Source organism: Silurus aristotelis (genome assembly GCF_946808225.1).
Source record: "Silurus aristotelis genome assembly, chromosome: 27".
NCBI classification, from domain to species: domain Eukaryota; kingdom Metazoa; phylum Chordata; class Actinopteri; order Siluriformes; family Siluridae; genus Silurus; species Silurus aristotelis.
Window position 1 is genome coordinate 3,521,749 of NC_139600.1, and position 21,888 is coordinate 3,543,636.

Consider the following 21,888-nt stretch of genomic DNA (forward strand, 5'->3'; position numbering starts at 1 on the left):
CAATAAACATTACTGTTTTGTTCCAAATGGCTGGCTTGCTTTAATAAAAAATAAATAAAAGAGGCGGGACTTCCTGACGGTCTTCTCTCGCCCACAATTCAAGAAATACAGTGCAAGGGGGTTTTTGCTTTCAATATCTCCAAAATGTGGTAAGTTTTATTTACAGTTCAAGTCAAACACATGCAACAATTGTTTTATTGAATAAAAGAACATTTGCAAGACAAACATCCTTCCTTGTTTTTTTTTTTTTTTTTTTTTTTTTGTCCAAAATGTCAATTAAATATACAAAAATAGAGCTTACAAATACTGTACAGGCAAGAATGTCTCAAAAAAAAATTATTCTGCTGCAGAATTCTTAGTTTTACATCCATGTCTGTGAGCGTCACAAACATTTTCAGTGTTAAACACAGGAGGGAGCGGGTGTGTGAGCGCAGGGTTAGGAGGTCAAACACGACGGCATGGCGACGTGGGTCGCTGGAGAACGCACTGGAAAACTGTACACCACAAACCGTGAGGCTTAAGATTGGACAGGAGAAAAGAACAGTATCGAGGCAAGAGCCTAGAATCTGGACAACTGCTTCATTTAGATGCAAATCCTCTCTAGATCTTATTGAAGTCCTCAGAGGGAGGACGAGGCCGAGGTCAAGCGACACTTTGGCATTTAAAACCTTAAATAGCGGTTAGAGATTTGCATCTTCAAACATCTGTGACACACCAAGCCATGATCAAACACAAAGAGTAAACCAAGATACATTTACATTTATGGCATCCAGCAGTGGCAGCGTGGTGAAGCTGGGATTTGAAATTTAGAAGTAGAAGACTTTCCTCAATGTACTCAAAACCCACCAAACTTCCTGCATCTACATATATGGGAACCTCTCCACACTAGAAAGTATGTTTTTAATAAATGTATATAAAGTTGCAACATGTACATTTTTAATCAAACAAATCTACACACCAGCAGGGGGCAGTAGTGTGCAATCCGTGTTCCTAATAATAGACAATGATTGCTTTGACACGCTAGACACGCTAATATCTGCCGCCTATGCGCGTACAATTTAGGTGTCCACACCAGCAGGGGGCAGTTGTGCCAAAAAATCAGTTTGTGATATTGCTAAATTATATGAATGTATGACTTATGATCAATACAAATTAATCGACCCCAAAGAAGCGGCACTAAATAACCATCTTCCACGGTCGCATGTCTGTTCAGTGACGAAACAAAACCAAACAGCATGCAGGCAGCAGGGGGCAGTAGCATGCAACTTAAAATACTCGATATCCAATATTCCTGTGCTAGCTGATATGAGCATGTGAGCCTCATCAAATTACGAACATACTGTACGTTCTACGGGAGCGTGACGTCGTGTCACATTACACACTAAAAAGTGTTACAGTTTGAAGTTGTCTTTCTGCCTAAAGCTCCCCAGGGCTAAATCCAGGGCTATGATTGGCTGAAATTGTTGGTTAAAAGAGATCGTCGAAACGAGTCGGCTAGCACAACGAGTCGGCTAGCACGAGTCACTCGCCGACGGCTTCTCAATTCGGCTTGGTGTGTCAGAGCTCTAACAGACAACGGGATTTGAATTGATAACATTCCTCCCAGACACAAGGATGTCAATTTACGTAAATGATATCGCAAGCGCGAGACACCGATACCGCTTCCCTTGAAAACAAAAAAGTTTTTTCCAGTCATATGTGGTTCTTCCCCAAACCATGGCCAGGAACTCTGAGGCACGCAATTGTACAAGACATCTTGGGATGCCATGAAATTTTTCCTACTTTGACTAGGAGTTCCTGAAGTCCAATGAAGATATGCTTTCCATGGTTTGGAAGATGGAGAAGATCTCCTGCTATAGAAGTCTGTTGAAACATCGTCCCAGAAAAGTGGAGGTTATTATAAGGGCAAAATGAGGACTGAATGTGGAATGGGAGGTTCAAAAAGCACATCCCAATCGCATGCTTAGGTGTCTGCCAACTTTTGTCCATATAGTGTGTACACATTTAAAGGATGTTCAACCATCCTTCAACCAGGACTGGGAACTAAAACATCAATGCTTTTTTTTTATTTTCCCCCTCAAAAGGTTCGCGAGTTCGGAATTCGACACTAAAACGAGCGACGCTTTCACAGCTTTCACCGCTGCGACAAAGAACGCCTTGGGCTTTCATGAAAATGTAACCCACGAGCTCTATTTAAAGCCGACGACCTCCAGTGAAAATGCTCTACGCAGCACTTTACAGCGCAGACAATGCAGCCGTGGGGAAAGCACCAGAAGCAGAACGCAGTTTCAATGCAACCTGCTGACTGGAGAGCAGCAGCCAAATGCACTTAATGCATTTACACCTTTTCGTGTATTAGATACAAAGTGCAAACCTTTTATTAATTTTGCTTTTTTATTAACTTTTTAAAAAATGCTGAGTAGATGCTCTGGAACTACAGTGGGGACTATCCATAAACCTGGACTAGTGTTGGTTATGGAGGGGTGGGACATGTCTGGTTCTATGTGCCTGACTGATCACAGAAAAGATCCCCAGGGCTCAAGTTCTGGAAGCTATTTGATTCTATAGATACTAAAGCACTCCTGTCAGTAATGTCCCGCTAACTTGACTCGAATCGGTTTGGGATTAACAATTTTGAAAAGAAAAAAAATATTGACAAACAGCCTAAGTGCTAAGTGTGTGTTAGCATGCTAACGTGTCCTTTCCGCAAAACTATTTACAAGTTAAGCGTTACTAGTACGAGTTTATCCCTTAAATACCGTTCGCCTCGAATTCGAATTGTAGTGCAGAGGGGATTCTGACAATGAAATCGCAAAATGCTCTTGTTAAAAAAAATTAAAAAACTTCTTTCCATTCGTTTTGTCTGGACGTTCTCTTGGACTGAGTGATAGCAGCGGAACCTACCAAATCATAACGTCACCCGATTGTTTTTTATTCACATTTGTCGAGCCGATTGGATACCCTTTTTCTGCACTGAAACAAAACCTTAAGCTGGAATATGACCACAAAACTGGTCTCGGATCAGCCCAGAAGAGCTACTTCTATCCACGTAGGATTCCTTCCTACGATACACTAGAACCTTTCCGGCTCATCTCCGAACGTCGTTTCCGTCTTCATCGGTGACGAGTGGAACTCTGCGCTGTTCAAAAGCACTTCATGATCACATTGTATTGGTTTCACTCTGTATACCTCACTAAAAATGGAAATTAGATAGTTATAATACAATGGAAAAATAATACAAAACCTGCTACCGTCTGCACAACCAGAAATATTTAGTCTTGAGTAAAGTGCTTGTTTAAAAAAAAGTATAATTTTTTGCTTGTTGTGGTGAAAAAATTTTCTTTTCCTCTTGCGTTATAAATAGTTAGTGTTCGCCTCTTGCGCTGGTGTCCGCAGAAAAGTGCTTTGGTGTAGAACAGTCCGAATCTTCGCTCTCCCCTTTAAAGAAGAAATAAAACGTTGATCTTGGTTGGGACTTGCCAGGCATGATCAGGGCATGGTGGTCAATCTTCCAGAGGACGCTACGGCTTTTTGTTGATGTCATCGTGTACCTGTACAGTAGAGCTTTCGAGGGGTAGAGGTAGGAGGACAAAAAGGAAATGAGGAGGACGGGCTACACCAGGTTCTCCACCCCGGGCAAGGGCTGCTGCGCGAGGACCGTCGTCTCAGTCGTGCCCTGCTGCTGTGCCAGCTGTAAGACAGCCATGTTGCACAAGGGACACACCTTCCTCACCTCCAACCACTTGATGAGGCACCTGAGAGCGACAGAGCGAGGCAGAAAGAAGAAAGAAAGAGAGAAAGAAAGATGGATTAAAAAGTCAAATAAATTGCCTTCTTGAAAAAAACTCATTTTTATTTAACAGGTTTCTTGGATGGTGGAAATTGATTGTTTTAAGCTGCTCAAGCAAGTTCCCACCACCACAGCATGGGGTCGATTCCCAAGCAAACAACCAACCCAGGCACTGGAGACTGGGACAAGCCTCTCCTAGATGAGGAAGTGCTCCTTTTTGAGTCTGGTTACTCTAAAGGTTTTTTACTCACCACCTTCACCATTGGCTCAATCATTAGGGATAAACTTATAAGTTCTAAAATATAATTATTGAATGTACATCCTTAATCTATTTATTTATATCCATTATTAAAAGTGTTGCTCAGTGCCATGTTCTCAGGGGGGTGGTAGCTCAGCATGGACTTATGGACCAATTGGAAGGTTGTGGGTTCACATCCCAGCACCACCAAGCTGCCGAGCCTTCGAGCAAAGCCGTCAACCCTCGACTGCTCAATTGTATGAGTTTGATCCTTGCAAGCCCCTCTTTAATGGCCAAATGCCGTTAAAATGTAAATGCTGGTCCCGAGCCTGGGTCAAATAGAAGAAGGGCACCCAGTGAAAACACAGATCTTCTGTTTTTGACCCCTTAAGACAGGGGTGTCCAATCTTTTCCACGGATAAATCATTAGATTTAAACAAGTAGAATTTGGTGTGGAGTTGCTTGGTTGGGATGAAAACTTGCACCCACACCGGCCCTTTGTGGAAAAGACTGAACACCAACATCACCAAATTGCCCCTGCTGGGACTCTCGAGGCAGTAGCTCAGAGGAGGTGGGAGCTTGGTGGTTATGGATCAAAAGGTTGTGGGGGTCAAGCCTGGTATTGCCAAGCTGCCACTCTTGGGGCCCTTAAGACCCTCAATTCTCTGTGCCACATGGGTCCTGTAACATGGTTGACCTCAGCTTCTTAATAAAGCAAGAACAAATTTTACTGCACTGTAAATTACAAGTGACATGTACAAAACAGGTCTGTTTTAGGGACGCCGTATCCCATCTTACCTCTGAGCCCAAAACCTGGGATATACGGAAAAAAAAAAGACGTCTCACAATCTTTTTAAGTTTTCCTTCAGTTCAGTATCTTAATTTTCTAAAAATGAAATGGTACAGAATAATCCAACGTGTTTTCCCTCTGCCTCTGGAATTTTGACCATCCTGGGAATGGGGAGTGAACGAAAAGGAAACAAAGGAAAAAACATCATAATTTTTCTGCTTTTATCCCCGGAAGCATTGAAAATGTCCTGGAACAGTGTGTTTGAAGAATTAGTCAGTTGTACTGTACATCATGTTCTTCAGGACTCACCGCCTCACAGGGGGCGCCGTGTGTACAGTGTGTACAGGGTATTGTGTGTGTTTAGCTGCTCATGTTTATACTGCATACTCCAAAAATGTATAGTATTTCATAATGCATGGGACGGGAATTACTGGGTAGAAAAGAGAAAAAAAATTAATAAATAAACGCAAATTCTCAAAATCCAGAATCCAGTAGCCGCTTCCCATCAGCCACTGCACCAAGTCGCATGTTTGTTTCTGCCCCTGAATCACACTGTCAGTTAAATACCACTCGTATACAGACTACAGACTGCTTTCTGCCAATCCTGTCTCTTGTTTGTCTCTGGAATGGTTCCTGAGATGCACTTGTCCCATGGTTTTTGTTCATACTCGATGTTTCTGTGCTTCAAGTTTCAGGATTTGCTCTCTCTATTCGTGTCCGAATGTTTGTTTGTTTTTTTTTCAGATTATGTGACCATTTCAGCCTCGAACTCGATTATCAGTGATTCATTAGTATCAGTATTTTTTACTGATTAACATCCACTAGATTTAATTTGAATATGCAGTGGTACCTTGACCTACGAGTGCATTAATGTATGAGTTTTCCGAGGTACGAGCGGTCACTCGGCCGATTTTTTGCTTTGTTATGCTAGCAAAGAATTGAGGTACGAGCTGGAGACGCCACTGCAAGATGGCGAAGCGAAGCCAGAAAGCGAAAATTATGTGACGAAAATGAAGATAAGCAAAGAAGAAAAAGTACAAAATAAGTTGAGGGATACGTAGTGTACAGTTTAGGGATACGTAGTGTACAGTTTAGGGATACGTAGTGTACATCGGCTCTAAATTTCTGACATCTTGAGACTCACAAATAAAAAATCCAGTATCTCTAGGCAATGAAGTCTGTGTTTGTTGCATTCATTCTGTTAAAGTTTTTATAAAAATAATGTAATAAAAAATGTGAACACCTTCTTTTAAAGCAGAAGAAGGGAAACACGTTTTAAGACGTTTGTCCTTATAATCTCACAATCTTACAACACCAAATCACCAAGTCTACTATGGAGCCGTTTGCAAAAATGATGACTAATACGATACAAACTAGAGCAACATATTCAGAAATCGCAATCCAGAAGAGTATGGTGCGGGGTGGGGCAGGTCAGGGCGGGGTTGTTCTGAATTGTTCTGCAATGACTATGTCCCAATTTTGTGTGTTGTTTAACCGTGTAAGAAGAGGACGTGTGAAAGCAAGTGTTTCATATGAACTCCATATGAGCAAAACCAGAACGTTGGATGAAGCCACAGATGAATAATGTGCTGATGGTTGATCAGTTATTTTACACCCAAGTGATTTAAGAGTCCCATAAATCCAAATAAGTCAAAGTTTAACAATAAGGTGACATGGGTACCTTCTACCTTCTGGTCATTCAATTTGTATTTTAGAAATATTTAGATTTTCTTCTTAAACTCCAGTATCGAACTACGAAAATCATTTTCCCATTTCTTCGTGGCTGTACGGAAGAAAATCGAAAGGAAACTAAAACCAGATTCCCGAACTGCAGAAGCAATACGTCGCAGCAGTGTCGGGTCAGAAGTGGGCGGGGCTTTTATTAGGTATAAGCAGTATTATAGCGATCTTTCTTATTGTAACAATTTCTACAATATTTCAGGAATAAAAACGGAGAAAAATGAGGAGTGTTTAAAAACGTATTCGATTCTAACAAATCGTTTTTTTGAACATAATCGTTTGTTCATTTTCGCAGCAAAAACCAAACGAATGTCTTGTCGTCTCACAAATCAGGACTATCAACTCGAAACTTTCATTCTGACTTGATTTTAGAATCGTCCCAACTTTTTATTTTTTGGGGGTTTTTTTTATCATCATCTCATATTTCCAACTCGTTACTTCGTCATTTTGCCCTTTTCAGGTTTAAACGCTCAAGAAATGTGGGATTTTTTGGGAGCCTTGAATACAGAAACCAGAACATTTTAAAGACGAAACATGTGCATGTGTGCACTGTATGGGAATATCAAGGTGTGTTCATGTTATATAACAGCTTCAGCCTGGGGCGAGGTTCGCTTCTCCTCCCGACTGAGGTGATCTGCGGAGTCTATGAGGAGGAGGAACGAGTTGGCACTGAGCCAAAAAAAAAGACCTCGCTCCTGTTTAGACAGAACACACTGCTGATTTCTTAAAGCTTCCTGTCTCGCATATATTCGAGCGAAAAGATTGGGACACCTGGTTTTTCCAAAAGTGTTCCCACAAAGTCCTAGATGGACACGTGTCTGGATGGGGAAGGGGAAGCTTGAGGGTTAGGATGTTGGATTTCTGATTAGATGGTTGTGAGTTCAAAGTAAGTGTGAGCTCAGTAAGAATTATATAATTGTAAGTTGAATATTTGGAGATCCAAACCTGTTCCAGCATGACACACAAAGCTAGCTCCATGAAGAGATGATCTACATGGGTTGGAGTGAAAGATCTGCTATAGAGTTCCAATGCCAACCCTGTTGGGATGAATGAAACATCTGACCGCACTCCAGGCCTCCTCACCTACCTGACTTTTCTAACACCCTCATAGCTGAATGAATCTCCACAAAATCTAGTGAAACATCTCAGAAGAGTGGAGGTTCTTATAACTGCACATGAAAACTAGATGTGAAAACTAGAAAAGTCAGCCATCTTGGAATCCTCTCGGGACAGTCACACGCCAACGTTTTCCAAAAAGCTATGTTTTGTTTTCGTTTGTTTTCCGTTCAACCCTGAAGATCTTCAAGATTATTTTATTTGTAAGTTGTATTTTCCCAGATCAGACATTCCTGCTAATGATCCCAATCTGATTTCATCTGGAAAGAAGCGCAAGCCAAGCGTAAACGAGTACACCCATTTCAGCGTGGGCGAGGTGGAAATGTTGCCTTCTCCACCCACTCTTGAGAACTGGGGATGTTTGGTGCTGAGGCGTGATCCTGATACTCACTTCCTGTGGAAGGCATGCTTGCACGGACAGATCCCCAGCTCGTCCTTCTGCTTGAACTCCTCCAAGCACACGGCGCAGATCTGAAAAGAAAGAAAGAAAGTGAGTGAGTGAGTGAGTGAGTGAGTGAGTGAACGAACAACACCGGACGGGAAACGAGCAAAAAAGATACGCTGCTTGGACACGATTTCCCAGAGAACTGTGCAGAACTTTCGGGTTCATGAACGTCACTGTGGTTTGTTGGTTAAAGTTTTAATGAGTCACCTACATCAATACCTGACTTTAATAACACCTTTGTGGCTGAATGAAAATCCACCAAATCCAGTGAAACATCTTCCCATAAGAGTAGGGATTATTATAAGAGCAAATGTGGACTAAATGTGGAAAGACGAGACGTATGAGAGAATGGTGTATACTGATTGGTCCGTTTCCTCTGTAGGCAGGATTTACAGTATTTATCGGTTAGAGACATCCGCTTGACATTACGGCGATGCTGCGACGCGTCGTTTCGAGGTGCTCCGAGTGGTTTAAAGAGCGAAAGAGCATCACTGGAAGACGACGTGAGATCAGGAAGACCTTCGAAAATGTGAAAGGCGCCAAAACCCGAAAAGCAGCACAACCTAAAAAAAACAGCAGGGCAAAAAAACGAGGAGGTAAAGAAATGATCCGAGGATCTCTTGCTGTGAGGTAAGAAAAGGGAAGAAAGCGCTCTGCAGGGAGACTCTGACAAAAAGTCCTTCCACGGTCTTAGCCACTGATATATTTCCCATGGATCCTGGCGGCGGCTTTACATAATTGCTGTTTCTCGTTACAGATCTCCCGTGACACTGTGTATTCCTGGCGTCGATAAACTAAGGCTCGGGCTGGGAAATTCACACCGGAGTATAAGAGCTAGCCTTTCATTAGCACTTCTCCAGCAAGCCAAGACCAGGATTCCAGATATTTGTATAGCAGACGGGAGCCAATTTTATTGCGCCTATAATATTTATTTATTTCAAGGTGCTGTTGATAATAAAAAGTGTCAAAAAATAAAAAAAATAAATAAATATATATTATCATATCATATTGTGTTGTTGTTCATCATATGAAATATATATGAGATGATGGGCTTTCCAGCAGCCTTTGCACTTCAATGTCTCAATCACATGTCACTCCTGAGACACACCTGATTCAAATTCACTGCTTGGCACTTGGATAAAAATCTCACCCTTATCTCAGTCTTCTTAGTTTCTGCAGCTGCATCGATGCTTTTTCCACTTAAAGGAAGAGATTTACAACGATCTGGCACACTCGCTGTTCTTCGATGTGTAGAATATTGCACCTCATAGTCTCTAAGATGGGCTGGGCGCTGGATGCTGCGTCGAGGGTGCAGAATCCTGCGGGAAGGTCGTTCTGACATCCTGTCTCTAAGGTAAGCACGCTATCCGGCTCGAAGTTTTAAATGTAAATTCCGAACACTTTTAAACTTTAGGATTTAATTATTTGGGATAGGATTGCTTTCATCTGCCAGCTGTTTGATAGGATGTCATATGACGGCTGCTGCTCAGTGTTCTAGCCTTTTAAGCACTCGGTTGAAAGCGGTGCACTGTGATGTCACAGAGGTAACTTATCATGAATGGTAAACCGTGAAACTCCCTCTAGTGGTCAAGCGTGGAAATACAACTAAAAGGGAATGCTTTCCTACATAGATAAAAAAAAAACAAAAAAAAAAAAACATGATTATACAATCTCGCTAACTAATGCTGTTTTATTTCCAATGTTCTAGTTTAGTGAAACTTGTAGTACAATCAGAAACAATCCAAATTTATTGTACAATACAGTTTCTGTTCACGGAGGACCGGTGCGATGCTGGTTCTTATATTCAAACCATTTTTTTCCAAATGCCATTTTTTTCCAGCGTTTTTCTCCCTCTCCAAATTCAAATTCCGAAATTGAATCCGCATTTGCTGTTATAAAAAAGCTCTTCTGGGAAGATGTTCCACTAGATCTTGTTGAGATTTGTGGAGATTCATTCTACCAGGTGAAGTGAGGAGGACGGATTTCATGCTAGCGCACCCAAAATATGATACATCTATGTGCCTCTAAATTTGTAGGAATAGTTTTGGGAAGGACCACATACGGCTGGGAAAGTCGGGTGTCCCGATACTTTTGCTCACACCGCAAATTGCTAAATGGGCTAAGCGCTAAGTTGTTTGCTAATTGCTAATACGGGTTTGTTTACGATTAGAACCGAATGCCTAATCACAGCGCTGTGATTCTTTCATCTCCCTCTATTCGACAGAGATCCAAATTCCATGACCCTGTTCGAGACTTGTACCGAACTGTACTGAAATCCCGAACGCGATCGTACAGAATCCAGGCTCCCGTTTTTTAAATGCGAGGTCAGACTCCTGGAAATGAGCACGACCCAGAAACGTGAGTATTTATAGCCACTGTAAGCAATCTGTATATCAGCACGCAGTTCCCGGGATCTTCTGACAGCACGGCCCTCATCGACACCATCATACGGATTACTTTCGCAGCTGTGTTGCTGTTTTTATGGGCTTTATATGGAGACGAGGCTTAAAAAAAGATGGGGTGGTATATCATTAAAAGCTGGCCAAGATAATGATATAGTACAGCAAGTGCAAATAAAAAAACCCATCATCAGTAGCAGTAGCCTTGTTTATCTCTCCGTCCTACTCACATCAGTAGGATTTGTAGATCGTACAAACAACTCCTGCTTTAAAGCTCGTTTGGAAACACCCAGTCTTACGATTTCACAGAGACGTGCATGTTCTTTGTGTCTATAATCTATAAATGTCCTGATGTTCCACTTTATTTTCATTGAAAAATTCACCTTTAGCATGAAGAACAGCTTCAAACACACCAAGCAACCGGACATGTAACAGGTGTGAGGAAACCAAAGTCCAAAAGACATAGATATTAAGTTTAGCTTTATTTGTTCTTATCTTTTAAAGCAGTGTTTCTAGGACGATCTCATCTACGCTAGCTTTAATGACAGCACTAAGTAGCTCAGTGGTTAAGGCACCGAGGTGTTAAATCCCCGTATCACCAGGCTGCCACTCTCGGGCCCTTGAGCATGGCCCTTAACCCTCTGTGCTCCAGGGGTGCTGTATCATGGCTGACCCTGCGCTCTGATCCAGAGCTGGGATATGCGAAGAAAAGAATTTCACTGTGCTTTAATGTATTTGTGGCAAAGTCTATTCTTCTACTAACGCTGTATAACGTCAACCCACGTGTTTCAATAATTAGATCATTTCTATAATAATTACACGTCTTTACTGTTATCATTATAACTAGGCTTAGGACTACAATAGAAGCAGTTCTGAGATCTGCAAACGTATGAGAACGTTAGAGGGAAACCCAGGGATGTGAAGGTGCTTACCTCATGTAGGTTCAGCTCTTTGACTTTTTCCTTCTGAATAACCTGCGATGAAAAGTTACACTCGGTCATTTAATTTCTTTAAAATAATATAATTATTAAATATATGTTCCAGCTTAGTAGATACCTGATTCACTCGCTAACCACCACCACCACCACCACTACTACTAATAATAATATCAATATTAATAATAACAATAATCATTGATTTATATCTTTTATAATTTCAAAATGCAGCTTAAAAGACCCGACAAAATAAAATAAAGAGGTAAATAAACAGCTCAGATCATTTAAATATAATATACAAATAAATAAATAAAAGAATTTTCCATCTTTTAATCCCCCGTTATGTTTCTCGGATTTTTTTTTTCTTTCAGATAAGTAATTATTTTGTACATGCACAAAAAAAAAGGGGTTCAAGCTGACAGTATGGAAAGAAGGAAAGAAAGAATGTACAAAACAAACAAACAAACCAAAAGAGAAGGAAAGAAAAAGAAAGAAACCAAGAAAGAAAGAAACCAACTAACAAACAAAGAAACTCACAAAGCAAGAAAGAAAGAATCAAACAAGCAAACCAACAAACAAACAAAAAGAAAGAAACCAAGAAAGAAACAAGCAAACAGCAAACCAGCAACTGAAGCAAAAAAGAGAAGAACTAACAAAGAAAGAAAGAAAGAAAGAAAGAAAGAAAGAAAGAAAGAAAGAAAGAAAGAAAGAAAGAAACTAACTAACAAATCAAGAAAGGAAAAAAATCAAACAAGCAAACAAACAACAAAAAGAAAGAAAAAAAAGGAAAGAAACCAGCAAACAGCAAACCAACAACCAGAGCAAAAAAGAAAGAAACCAACAAACAACAAACCAAGAAATAAAGAAACACAAAGCAAAAAAAGAAAAAAGAAAACAAGCAAACCAACAACCAAACAAAGAAACCAACAAACAACCCAATAATGAAAGAAAGAAACTCACAAAACGAAAAACCACGAAAGAAAGAAAGAAAGAAAGAAAGAAAGAAAGAAAGAAAGAAAGAAAGAAAGAAAGAAAGAGAAAGAAAGAAAGAAGTTGATCTTCCAGCTCACACTGCACTACATTAATCCTATAATAACGAACTTGAGGTCGTGTGCAGCTCAGATGGTGAGGAACATCTGGCAGAAGAATTCAGTGAGCTTGACCTATAGAGGTCATAAACGCTGCTAAGTGACGATTGTGAATGCAATTAAGTCGTAGTGGGGGGGTGTTGGGGGGGAAAAAGCATTTTAACATCAGTTCACACTGACAGTTATAATAATGTGTAATGCTTAAATACCTGTTTATACGCATACAGCTCCTTGTGGGCCTGGTGCCGTAACCTGCAACACACAAACAAAACCGCTTTTCAAACTAAATGAAAATCTGATGTGTAACTCATATCAGTTGCAGAAGATTTTTCCCCTTTAGTCAGCAAAAATCTGATATACAGTGATAAATATAAGGGAACATTCGATTAGTGATTATGATTATTATAAACATCACTCAAACAAAAGTTCTGAAATGCAGAGGTGGACGGAGACATCGTGGACACTACCACACCCATCAGGATAAAATGTTCCCTCAGTTAGAAGAACCTTGGACCATGCCGGAACCATGCCAGAACGTCTAAATTAAAAAATTAAAAAATGTTCGCTTGTTTTGATTTGATTCCTGATTGGCAGACGACCTTGTCCACGCTTCTGAAGCGTAAAAGAAAATCCTCCGTTGTTCTTTTATTTAAATTCCGTCTCTGGTAGTTTTCCGCTCGCGTACACAAACGTCGCTCTGCACCGATGTAAAGTGTGTGTGTGTTTCTGCTCAAATGCTGAGAAGCGCATTTAACAAGTCAGGATGAATGCATGGGTTCTTCCAGGTTCAGGGTCATTTAAGTCCTGAGAGTAATAATCAATAAAGTGTGAAAGAAAGAAAAAAAACAATAAACAAACCAGAGTAAGCAAGAAAGAAAGAAAGAAAGAAAGAAAGAAAGAAAGAAAGAAAGAAAGAAAGAAAGAAAGAAAGAAAGAAAGAAAGAAAGAAAGAAAGAAAGAAAGAAAGAAAGAAAGAAAGAAATAATGAAAGAAAGAAAGGAAGAAAAAAGCAAGAAAGATAAAAAGCAAGAAAGAAAAAAAACAAGCAAGAAAGAAAGAAAGAAAGAAGCAAGCAAGCAAGCAGGCAAGAAAGAAAGAAAGAAATAATGAAAGATAGAAAGCAAGAAAAAGAAAGAATGAACGAAGAAAGAAAGAAAGAAAGAAAGAAAGAAAGAAAGAAAGAAAGAAAGAAAGAAAGAAGCAAGCAAGCAAGCAAGCAAGCAAGCAAGCAAGAAAGAAAGAAGCAAACCAACAAAATAAGCAAAAAAGAACAAGGCAAGACACAAATAAAAAAACCATCAAAAAAATTAATCAACCAAAGTAAAAAAGAAAGAAACAAACCAAGCAAAAAAGCAAGAGAAAAGGAGAAGACTAGCGTTCCTGCACACTGACATGCTTCCAGAAAAATGGAAAGGAAAGAATTACAACTAACCAAAGAAAAAACAGTAAAGAGATGAATATTGTGCGTAGCATTTTACAAACAGGATCCAAAGTGACCACCGTAAACCAGTCTCTGTGATTTGTAAAAGGTGGGCATGGTGGCAGCTGTGACACTAAAGATGGTCTGCATAAATATTTGGACAGAATTCTACAACACACGTCTAATCATCTTTTTTCTTTTGGGTTATTTGCTCCAAAAAAATGGCCTGGAACAATATTTTTTTTCCGATTTGCCATGCCAGCCACATCAGACGTTTCCCAACCCCCGCCTTGAGGATACGTGCAGTAGATAAACACGAGGCTGCCGTGTGTGTGTGTTTTCAAAGCCTGGAAGCATGTGTGTGTGTGTGTGTGTGTGTGTGTGTGTGCTGCCTTTAGTAAGAAGCTGTGAAATTTATCCTTGCGTCAGCTTGCGTGTAGGATGAATCGCGGAACATTTCGGGCGCACGTGCGAGCTCACGACCGCCTCGTGCAACACGTAACGAGCGTGCTCAGGAGAACGTGTCGGGGAAACGCTTTCAGGTGGAGGTGACGTGATGCTGTGCGATCCGGAGGGCCACTTCCATGCATTGTGCGAGCCACGAGACTGCTATTTTGAGAACTCGCTAAATTGGTGGCTCCCAGCATGGTCGCCTTGACCCGCTGGTGTGGAGCGGTGCGAAGTCGTCAGGAGATGAGGGCGCGGCGGAATGACTTGGACCGACTTGTGCGCTTGGATGACTAGCAAAGGGAAAAGCAAGCTTTAGAAGCTTTCACGTAGACAATGTTAGGTCAATTTGAATGGAACCAGGGACTGGTCCTTCTTTAAACCCTATTGTGTGTTGGTACATTTTTTCCATTCGGGAGATGTTTCTTTGAACATCCATTTCACATTTGGTCCTCTTTTGCTATTTTAATAAGCTCCACTCTTCTGGGAAGATGTTCCACTAGATTTTGTGGAGATTCACTTATCTACAAGCACGTTTGTAAAGCCTTTATAATTCATCCCAAAGGTGTTCAATAGGGTTGAGGTCGAAGCTCTATAGCAGGCCAATCCAGACCTTCCACTCCAACTCCACCCAATGGAAATCAGATCTTCATGGAGCTTGGGCTTTGTGCACAGCGTGTGTTTGGGTCTCCTATTTCAACTGAAGGGACAATTTCAACCTTTCAAACTGTAAAACTTAAAACTGTGCATCTCCAACTTTCTAGTAACAATTTAAAGAAGCAGCACATCTACAGCTGAAGAAAATGAGGTGTCCCAATACTTTTGACCATAATCATCTCCTACATTGCTTGATATTGCATCTTTTGCCGATTCTCAATTAAAGCGGTTGGAACAATTTTTCTGAGGTGGTATCAAAACGTTTCGAGACGACTTTTGTAACACGCCAACAGATGGCAGCACGAGGCTGAACGCACAGTCACAGGGAGCACAGACCTTCATAAGCCAGTGTGCCAAGACGTCATCCTGTGTACATCGGAAGCTGTTCAACTGGAGCTATTTTCCACTCTCTCTCTGAGGTCTCCTCACACGTGAAACAACATGATCTCACCTCCGCACCCACCCTACTCGCAAGATTTGTCTCCTGCGGACATCTTCACGAAGATGAAGCTCAAAAGTCTTGTGCAAGAGGACTATTTCAATGGTGTATATATGTATTATGTATATAGAGTTGGGGTCCCAATACTTTTGCTCATAGATCTTATAAGAAAGTTGGACTGATTCCCACAAACTGCAACACGGCGTTCACACAATCGTTGCCTTTGACAGAGGTTAATGCAGATGTTTTTCAGCATGTTCGTGCAGGAGTACGAAAAAATAAATAAATACAATTATCCAGGAAACGTTTGTCAATCTGTCCAGAAATTCCGTTCGGATTGGCAGAAACGTTTATTCCCAATCCAAGTTAAATGAGTGTATCTGAGCTGAGTGTGGTGATGATGATGACGATAATGATGATGATGCTAAATTGCTACTAGCTGCGATCTTTGCAATATGATCAGCCCCCAAACATGTCTCGGAACAATCGTTTTTATACATTTGAATACAAGAAGCTCACTGCACCACACAACTTATCCTCTACCTCCTCCTCCTTCTTCAAGTTCATCTTCTAACTCCTTTTGCATCTACTGCATGTAAAGAAGTCTCGGGGGGCTTAATGTGTGAGGGTGTTCATTCTTAACACTTACACATCAAGAATTAAACTATTGACAGTTAGCTCTTTCATAGAGGAACAGTAGAAGAACCTGAGGTTCCTTGTTCAACCAAAACAGCAAAGCAAACTTTTCAAGCAACGGCATGATTTCGTCCCCCAGCTAGAAACCTCAAGAGTGTTAAAACCCCTTTTCTTGATACACTGTATGGGCACTTAATCTTCATTTGCTGTTATGATAAACGCCACTCTTCTGGGAAGATGCTCCACTAGATTCTGTGGAGATTTGTGTAAGATTCATTCAGCTGCATTGAGTAAAATCAGGTGTTGATGTAGGTGATTTGAGAAACCCAGCCAATTTGTACCAAATGGTTTGAGGTCAGCGATCTAAAGAAAGCCACATTAAATCTTCCACCACAACCAATGTAAAGCATATCTTCATGAAGTGGGTCTCCTTAAAACTTCTTAAAAGATCATGCTGCCACTTCCGAAGATGTCCTACAAAACTCCAAATGTGTGTTTGGAGAAGAACCCTTTGGAAAGTCCCAATATTTTGTTCCATATAGTGTAAATTCATGCATGGTTCATGATGTTAGTGTTCATAAGGAACCTAAGACTGGTATCTTGATGCATAGCCAACAAAACGTTATATTAAAGATGCACACGAAGCAACTACCGATGTGATACGATTCACCCCATTCCGATTCAATTCCACACGGTGATTCAGTGGAGAAAATACGATGCTCTGCAATTCAGTATGGTACTGTACAGATAGTTCACTTATATTTCTTTGGTTCAGACGGACAGGAAATCATCAATTTACTTAAGAGCCTTCTGACTTCTAAAACATGGTCCTTCACCGAAAAATAGTTAATAAAAACCAGACGTTCATTTCCTGTTCTGTTTCCAGGAAGATGCAGCTCTACCTCTGCCATCTAAATCTATATTATATGTGACTCTAAGGACATGCTTCGGTCTCCTTAGCGTAGATGCATAAAATTCATGTAGCAGCAGCGGTGCTGAAAGAACATAGTAATTATTGGTCACAAAGTATTTGTCACTCTCTAAATAATAAAAGTATAGCAGCAAACTAGCTACTGGAAAGAAACACCTGGTTTTGTTTAGCAAATCTACTTCGTGGGTTTTTGTTTTTACGATGGAAAACTTTCCACCTTTCACAAAGAAAAAATTTTACTTTTATGAGTTCCCTGCGTGTCCTCGGTTTATAAGCCTATAAATCTGTGCTGTACAACATTCTCAGCTTCACGCGAGTCCTGAGTGATTGGACTCCTGTAAGTATTTATTAGGATTCAGTAACGTGATCGATTTATTAGCCTAACAAAGCAGCCGTGTAGCCTCCTACTGTGAGAGCACCTGAACTCGTGTGGGCTTACCTTATCAGATAGCAGCAGAACAGGAGGCTGAGAATGAACACGAAGATGGCGGTTCCGAAAACCACGATGTAGATGTTGAGGGGGAGGTTCTGAAATCCTATATTCGGCATCCTGATATTGTCGTGCTGGAAATCTGAGGGCATGGATGTCCTGGTGGAGGGGACAAGAGAAAACAAAGGGGTGTTAGAGATGTTTTGTTTCTCTCCCTGGGTGGTTTGTTTTTGTGGAAAAAAGTTCTTTCAAATGCTAGGTTTGAAGAATGTAGATCGCAGGTGAGTGTAGGACGCTAGCATGGTCGGCTCGATTATGCTAATCAGCTGTTATATTTACACATAAGGAGAAAAACGACGGTAAAGTGTCAACAAATTTACCTAGTGAATCTAGCTCGCATTAGATTTAGATGCTAGCTAAAATCCTAGACATCTGGATTACTCATCGTTTTTTAGCGTTATTGCATTTTCATCATCGGAAGTGACTAGAAAAGGTTTCGCCAGGGCATGACACGTCTGATTAGCGAGCCTAAATGTCAGCCGAGGTACCGCGAGGGAGCGGGCGCCCTTTCCAAGTTGCAGCCGTGAATAAGACCGGAAACGTGTTACAGCTTCATTGCCACTTCGGTGCTTTCAGACATGATGAAGCCCGCTTCCTTTTTATGCTCATCGTCTGTCCCCATGACAACAATTACCACTACAGTAGCGCTGAGACAAGACGGTCATCACTGTGTTTGTGTGTGTGAGCAAACCCGAGAATCTCAGACAGGTTTTGGTTAAGTGAGTGTCTCTGCAGCGAAGGGGTTTGAGAAGCCTGTAGGAGTCATTACGCAGCGCATACACCCTGCCGTCTGTGGGAAAATTGGTGTTAGACGATTGTCCTTGAAGATTCGGCTGTTTCATTTGCACTCGCCGCCTTCTCTGAACGGTTTCCATATATAGATTGGGGCTGATTTTGATGGAAGCAAAACACAGGGACTTTCTTCGCTGTCGTTTGGGGTAGAGTTGGACTTATTCAAATGCATCTGGTCAAGATGGCAGTAAAATCATTGAGCACTGGTGTGAATGCAACCTGCATGGAAACAGTTTCCTTGTTTAAAATTTGACTACAGATTTGTTACACTCTGGTTTTCATACCAGAAGGTCCTCTGTAATTCAAAGTCCTGTCTTTCCACAGTATGCTCAAATGTATTTGACAAAATCAGCGAAACCCATCCACCGGGTCACGACCCAAAGCCGTAAAAGGGCTTCTACTAACTAGATCACTCTGGGGAAAACGTCTATGCTGGGGGCGTTTAAGTCTCACCGGTACTTTTAATGTTACAGGTATAAAAATGGATGCTAGTGTGGTGGTGCTACATGCAGTAGTTTGTCTTATTACTGATAGGTGGCACACACATCCAGAAGCCGATAATCAAGAAAGCAGACAACAGTGTAGGCGCCTGCATGGAACAAGACGTGGTGCTGAAGTTTCTTGTGAACGAAGACTTCGAGCACAGTAGGGTGAAAAGCCGCTAAGCCGCAGTAATACATTAAAGATGTATATTCGTCAGGGACGATCCAAGTCATTGTGGTTTCCTAATGATGAAGTGAAGCAGGCTGTCCTAGGATGGGTCAGGGATCCTGAAAAATACGCTGATTTTTTTCCAGGTGCTGGGATAAATGTATAAATATAGCAGGGGAGTATGTTGAAAAAAACAATGCGGTTTCCACACCTTGAAATTACCTCGAAAGTTCCGGGTTCACTTGAACACTCCTGGTAGGACACTGTACCCTTTAAAAGCCAATATGTTCAGAGAACATTAATTCCAAGGCAGTTGTAGCTGAATGGTTAGGGTGCTGGGTTACTAATCGGAGGGTCAGGGCTTCAAGCACCAGTATTAAAAAGCTGCAACTCTTAAGGCCTTTGAGCAAGTTCCTTAACTCACTCTGCTCCAAGGGCACTGTATCATGGCTTCCTAACATCACTGGGATTATGTGAAGAAAGAATTTTAAACCTGGAAGGTTCCTTTAGTGGAGGCAAGACCAAGCGATGGTGAGAAGGAAGGCACCAAGTGACAAAAAAAATGGAAAAAAAAAACAGAGGAGCCTATAACCAAAAATATGACTTGTATCTAAAATGCAGTGTTTCCTCTAGGGGCAGTTCACACGCTCCAAACCCTTGTGTGTAATATGTACTTAATGGGTGCCTCAAAATTGCTTTTGGCATTGACAGATGACCCCTTTCTTGATTTTCCAGTAGCATTGAGAGTGTCATACTTGGTATAGACTGTATAGATAAAGAATTACCAATCAACCCACCTCCCATACAAACATACACAAACACACACACCACAAGATGGTAAAAAAATTTTAAAGTCTTTTCTTACTGTACAAAAGTGTGGTTAAACCCAATTAGGCATTTCCTTCTCTGTTACTGGGACTATTTTGAAAAAAATAAAAAACGTGAAGAATCCTGCTGGCAGGTGGCACATAAATAAAAATAAATAAATAAAGAGTTGTGTCTAAACACATCCATAAATAAAAAAAGGCGCTGTTTAAAGAATAATACAGGTTGTATAGAGTTTAAACACACTCACGGCCATAAGAACAGTTGTAATAGTTTACGTATAAGCTCTATAGCATGTGCTTTGTAAACACTGGTGGACCTCGGTTGACTGGATTTTGACGGTTAAGTCCTGGAGCTAAACAAGACCCGAATTCAGCTTGTCAGTCGTTAAACAATCTGATCTCTAACTCGAAGTTTGTTTTCATCTCGTATCAGCGGTTGTAAAACAAAGTTCGATTTGCTGCCGAATTCTCCTGAGGCACATGTAAATACAATAGAAGCTTTGGGTACAAACTGTATGAGCAAAATTAGCACAGCTAATACCCATGCACATGCAAAAAAAAGAAATAACATTGAGAAGTCTTGGCAAACCGCAACACAGCGTGAAAAGATAAAAAACTGGTAACAAGTTGGGAATAAAGATAGCTGGAGATGAACAAGTTCAAGGCCTCAATTTTTTGGATGTTTACTGAGTTTCTAAGCACCTCTATCTTAGTAGTTCCATCCAAGTTCAAATCAAAATCAGGGGTTCAAAAGTTGGTTAAAGTACAAACTGGTATAGGAATCGACATACAGATGTACCATATCAACACTAACATGGAACCTACACCTGGATGGGGTGCGAGTCTATTACAACAACCCAAAAAAATCCACAAACATAGCTAATAATTGACTTGGCCCATTATTTGATCAAGATCCTTCTTCTTCAGAATGGAGCCTGTGCCAGGAACACTGGTCATGAGGTGGGAATATGCCGTGGATGGTGGAACAGTCAAGGCATTACAAGGCAACATGCACGCCCAGTCACATCATCGCTCATACTTGGAGGCAGCTACGTTTTTAAAAAAAACCGAACAGGACACCCAGTGTAGCCAAGTTCTCTTCAAGTTCCTGGCTCCCTGAAAATGTTCCTGTGGTAAAAACACAATCCGGGTACATCACGTGCCCTTCTTATAGCTTGATATAACAGAGTGGCGTACCAGAGTCAAGGAATCGTACCGTCGTAGGTGTGTTTAAACCACAGCAATCATTTCAGGAATGTAGAAACGTTGCTAAAACGTTTGATTTTCAAGGTCGACACAGGTTTCTAGGTTTGCAGCTGCAGGAATTCCTTTAGATTCTTTTTACATTTGTGGAACAAGCCCTAATTGAAACAAAACGATTGCAAACATATTAACTACTTGCTAGCTAAAGATTCATTTTTTACAACATTTTTTTAACCAAGCTCTAGAGCTGATTTTCTAATAGGTTTCCTGGAAATATGACTCTAGAACTAAAGTCCTCTGGTGATCTCAAGTTGGCCTATTTGGTGTTGGTTCCCATCAGTAGTCTAACATTTCCCAATTTTAAGTTTCATGTCCACCTACACCAGGTATTCTAGGTTCTTGATTGCTTAGTGGACTTTTTACCTGAGGTTGTCAAGGGCTGCTATGGGAAGCAATTTTATATATAAAGTTCGATATAAACTACAACATCATTGAAGAGGAAGGTGAGACATGCTGGCGAAGCACCATTAGCCACCGGCATCATGTTTCCAAACCCCTATGTTTCTGTCTTCATCTGTTATTTCTGTAGCCAGGCATGAAAAGTCAATGCCACTGATAATGTAAAACAGTAAATGGTTTAGAAGGTCAGGGTTAAACCAGTTGGTCGTGTGGAAGAAACTTCCAGCAAAGGCTCGAGTAACTCATTGCCAAAATAAATGACAGATCCTTTTCTATCCTTGGCTTTGTTTTTATTTCTGCCCTCAGGATTTAGCAAGCCTCGATCCTGCTGCGGCTTACAATCACGACTACAAAGCCACTTTTGAACTAGATGTCGAGCTATTCACTTTCAAATC

At 40.9% G+C, this 21,888-nt stretch overlaps 1 protein-coding gene across 3 annotated transcripts in view; it reads right to left on the minus strand.

Annotated features, from left to right (window-relative positions):
- Window positions 1-234: 234 nt before the first annotated feature.
- rnf24 (ring finger protein 24) overlaps window positions 235-21,888 on the minus strand; it is a 31,072-nt gene continuing 9,418 nt past the window's right edge. For 2 of the 3 annotated variants that reach the window (XM_083533183.1, XM_083533182.1), the window contains exons 2-6: window positions 17,511-17,660; window positions 12,751-12,793; window positions 11,451-11,492; window positions 8,066-8,145; window positions 235-3,755 (exon numbers count right to left, since the gene is read on the minus strand). In XM_083533183.1, the coding sequence (XP_083389309.1) occupies window positions 3,614-3,755; window positions 8,066-8,145; window positions 11,451-11,492; window positions 12,751-12,793; window positions 17,511-17,653 (450 nt within the window). In that variant the 5' untranslated portion in view covers window positions 17,654-17,660 and the 3' untranslated portion in view covers window positions 235-3,613. Of the gene's footprint in view, window positions 3,756-8,065; window positions 8,146-11,450; window positions 11,493-12,750; window positions 12,794-17,510; window positions 17,661-19,869; window positions 21,869-21,888 lie in introns of those variants that run through there. The other variant, XM_083533181.1, reaches the window with a different exon arrangement.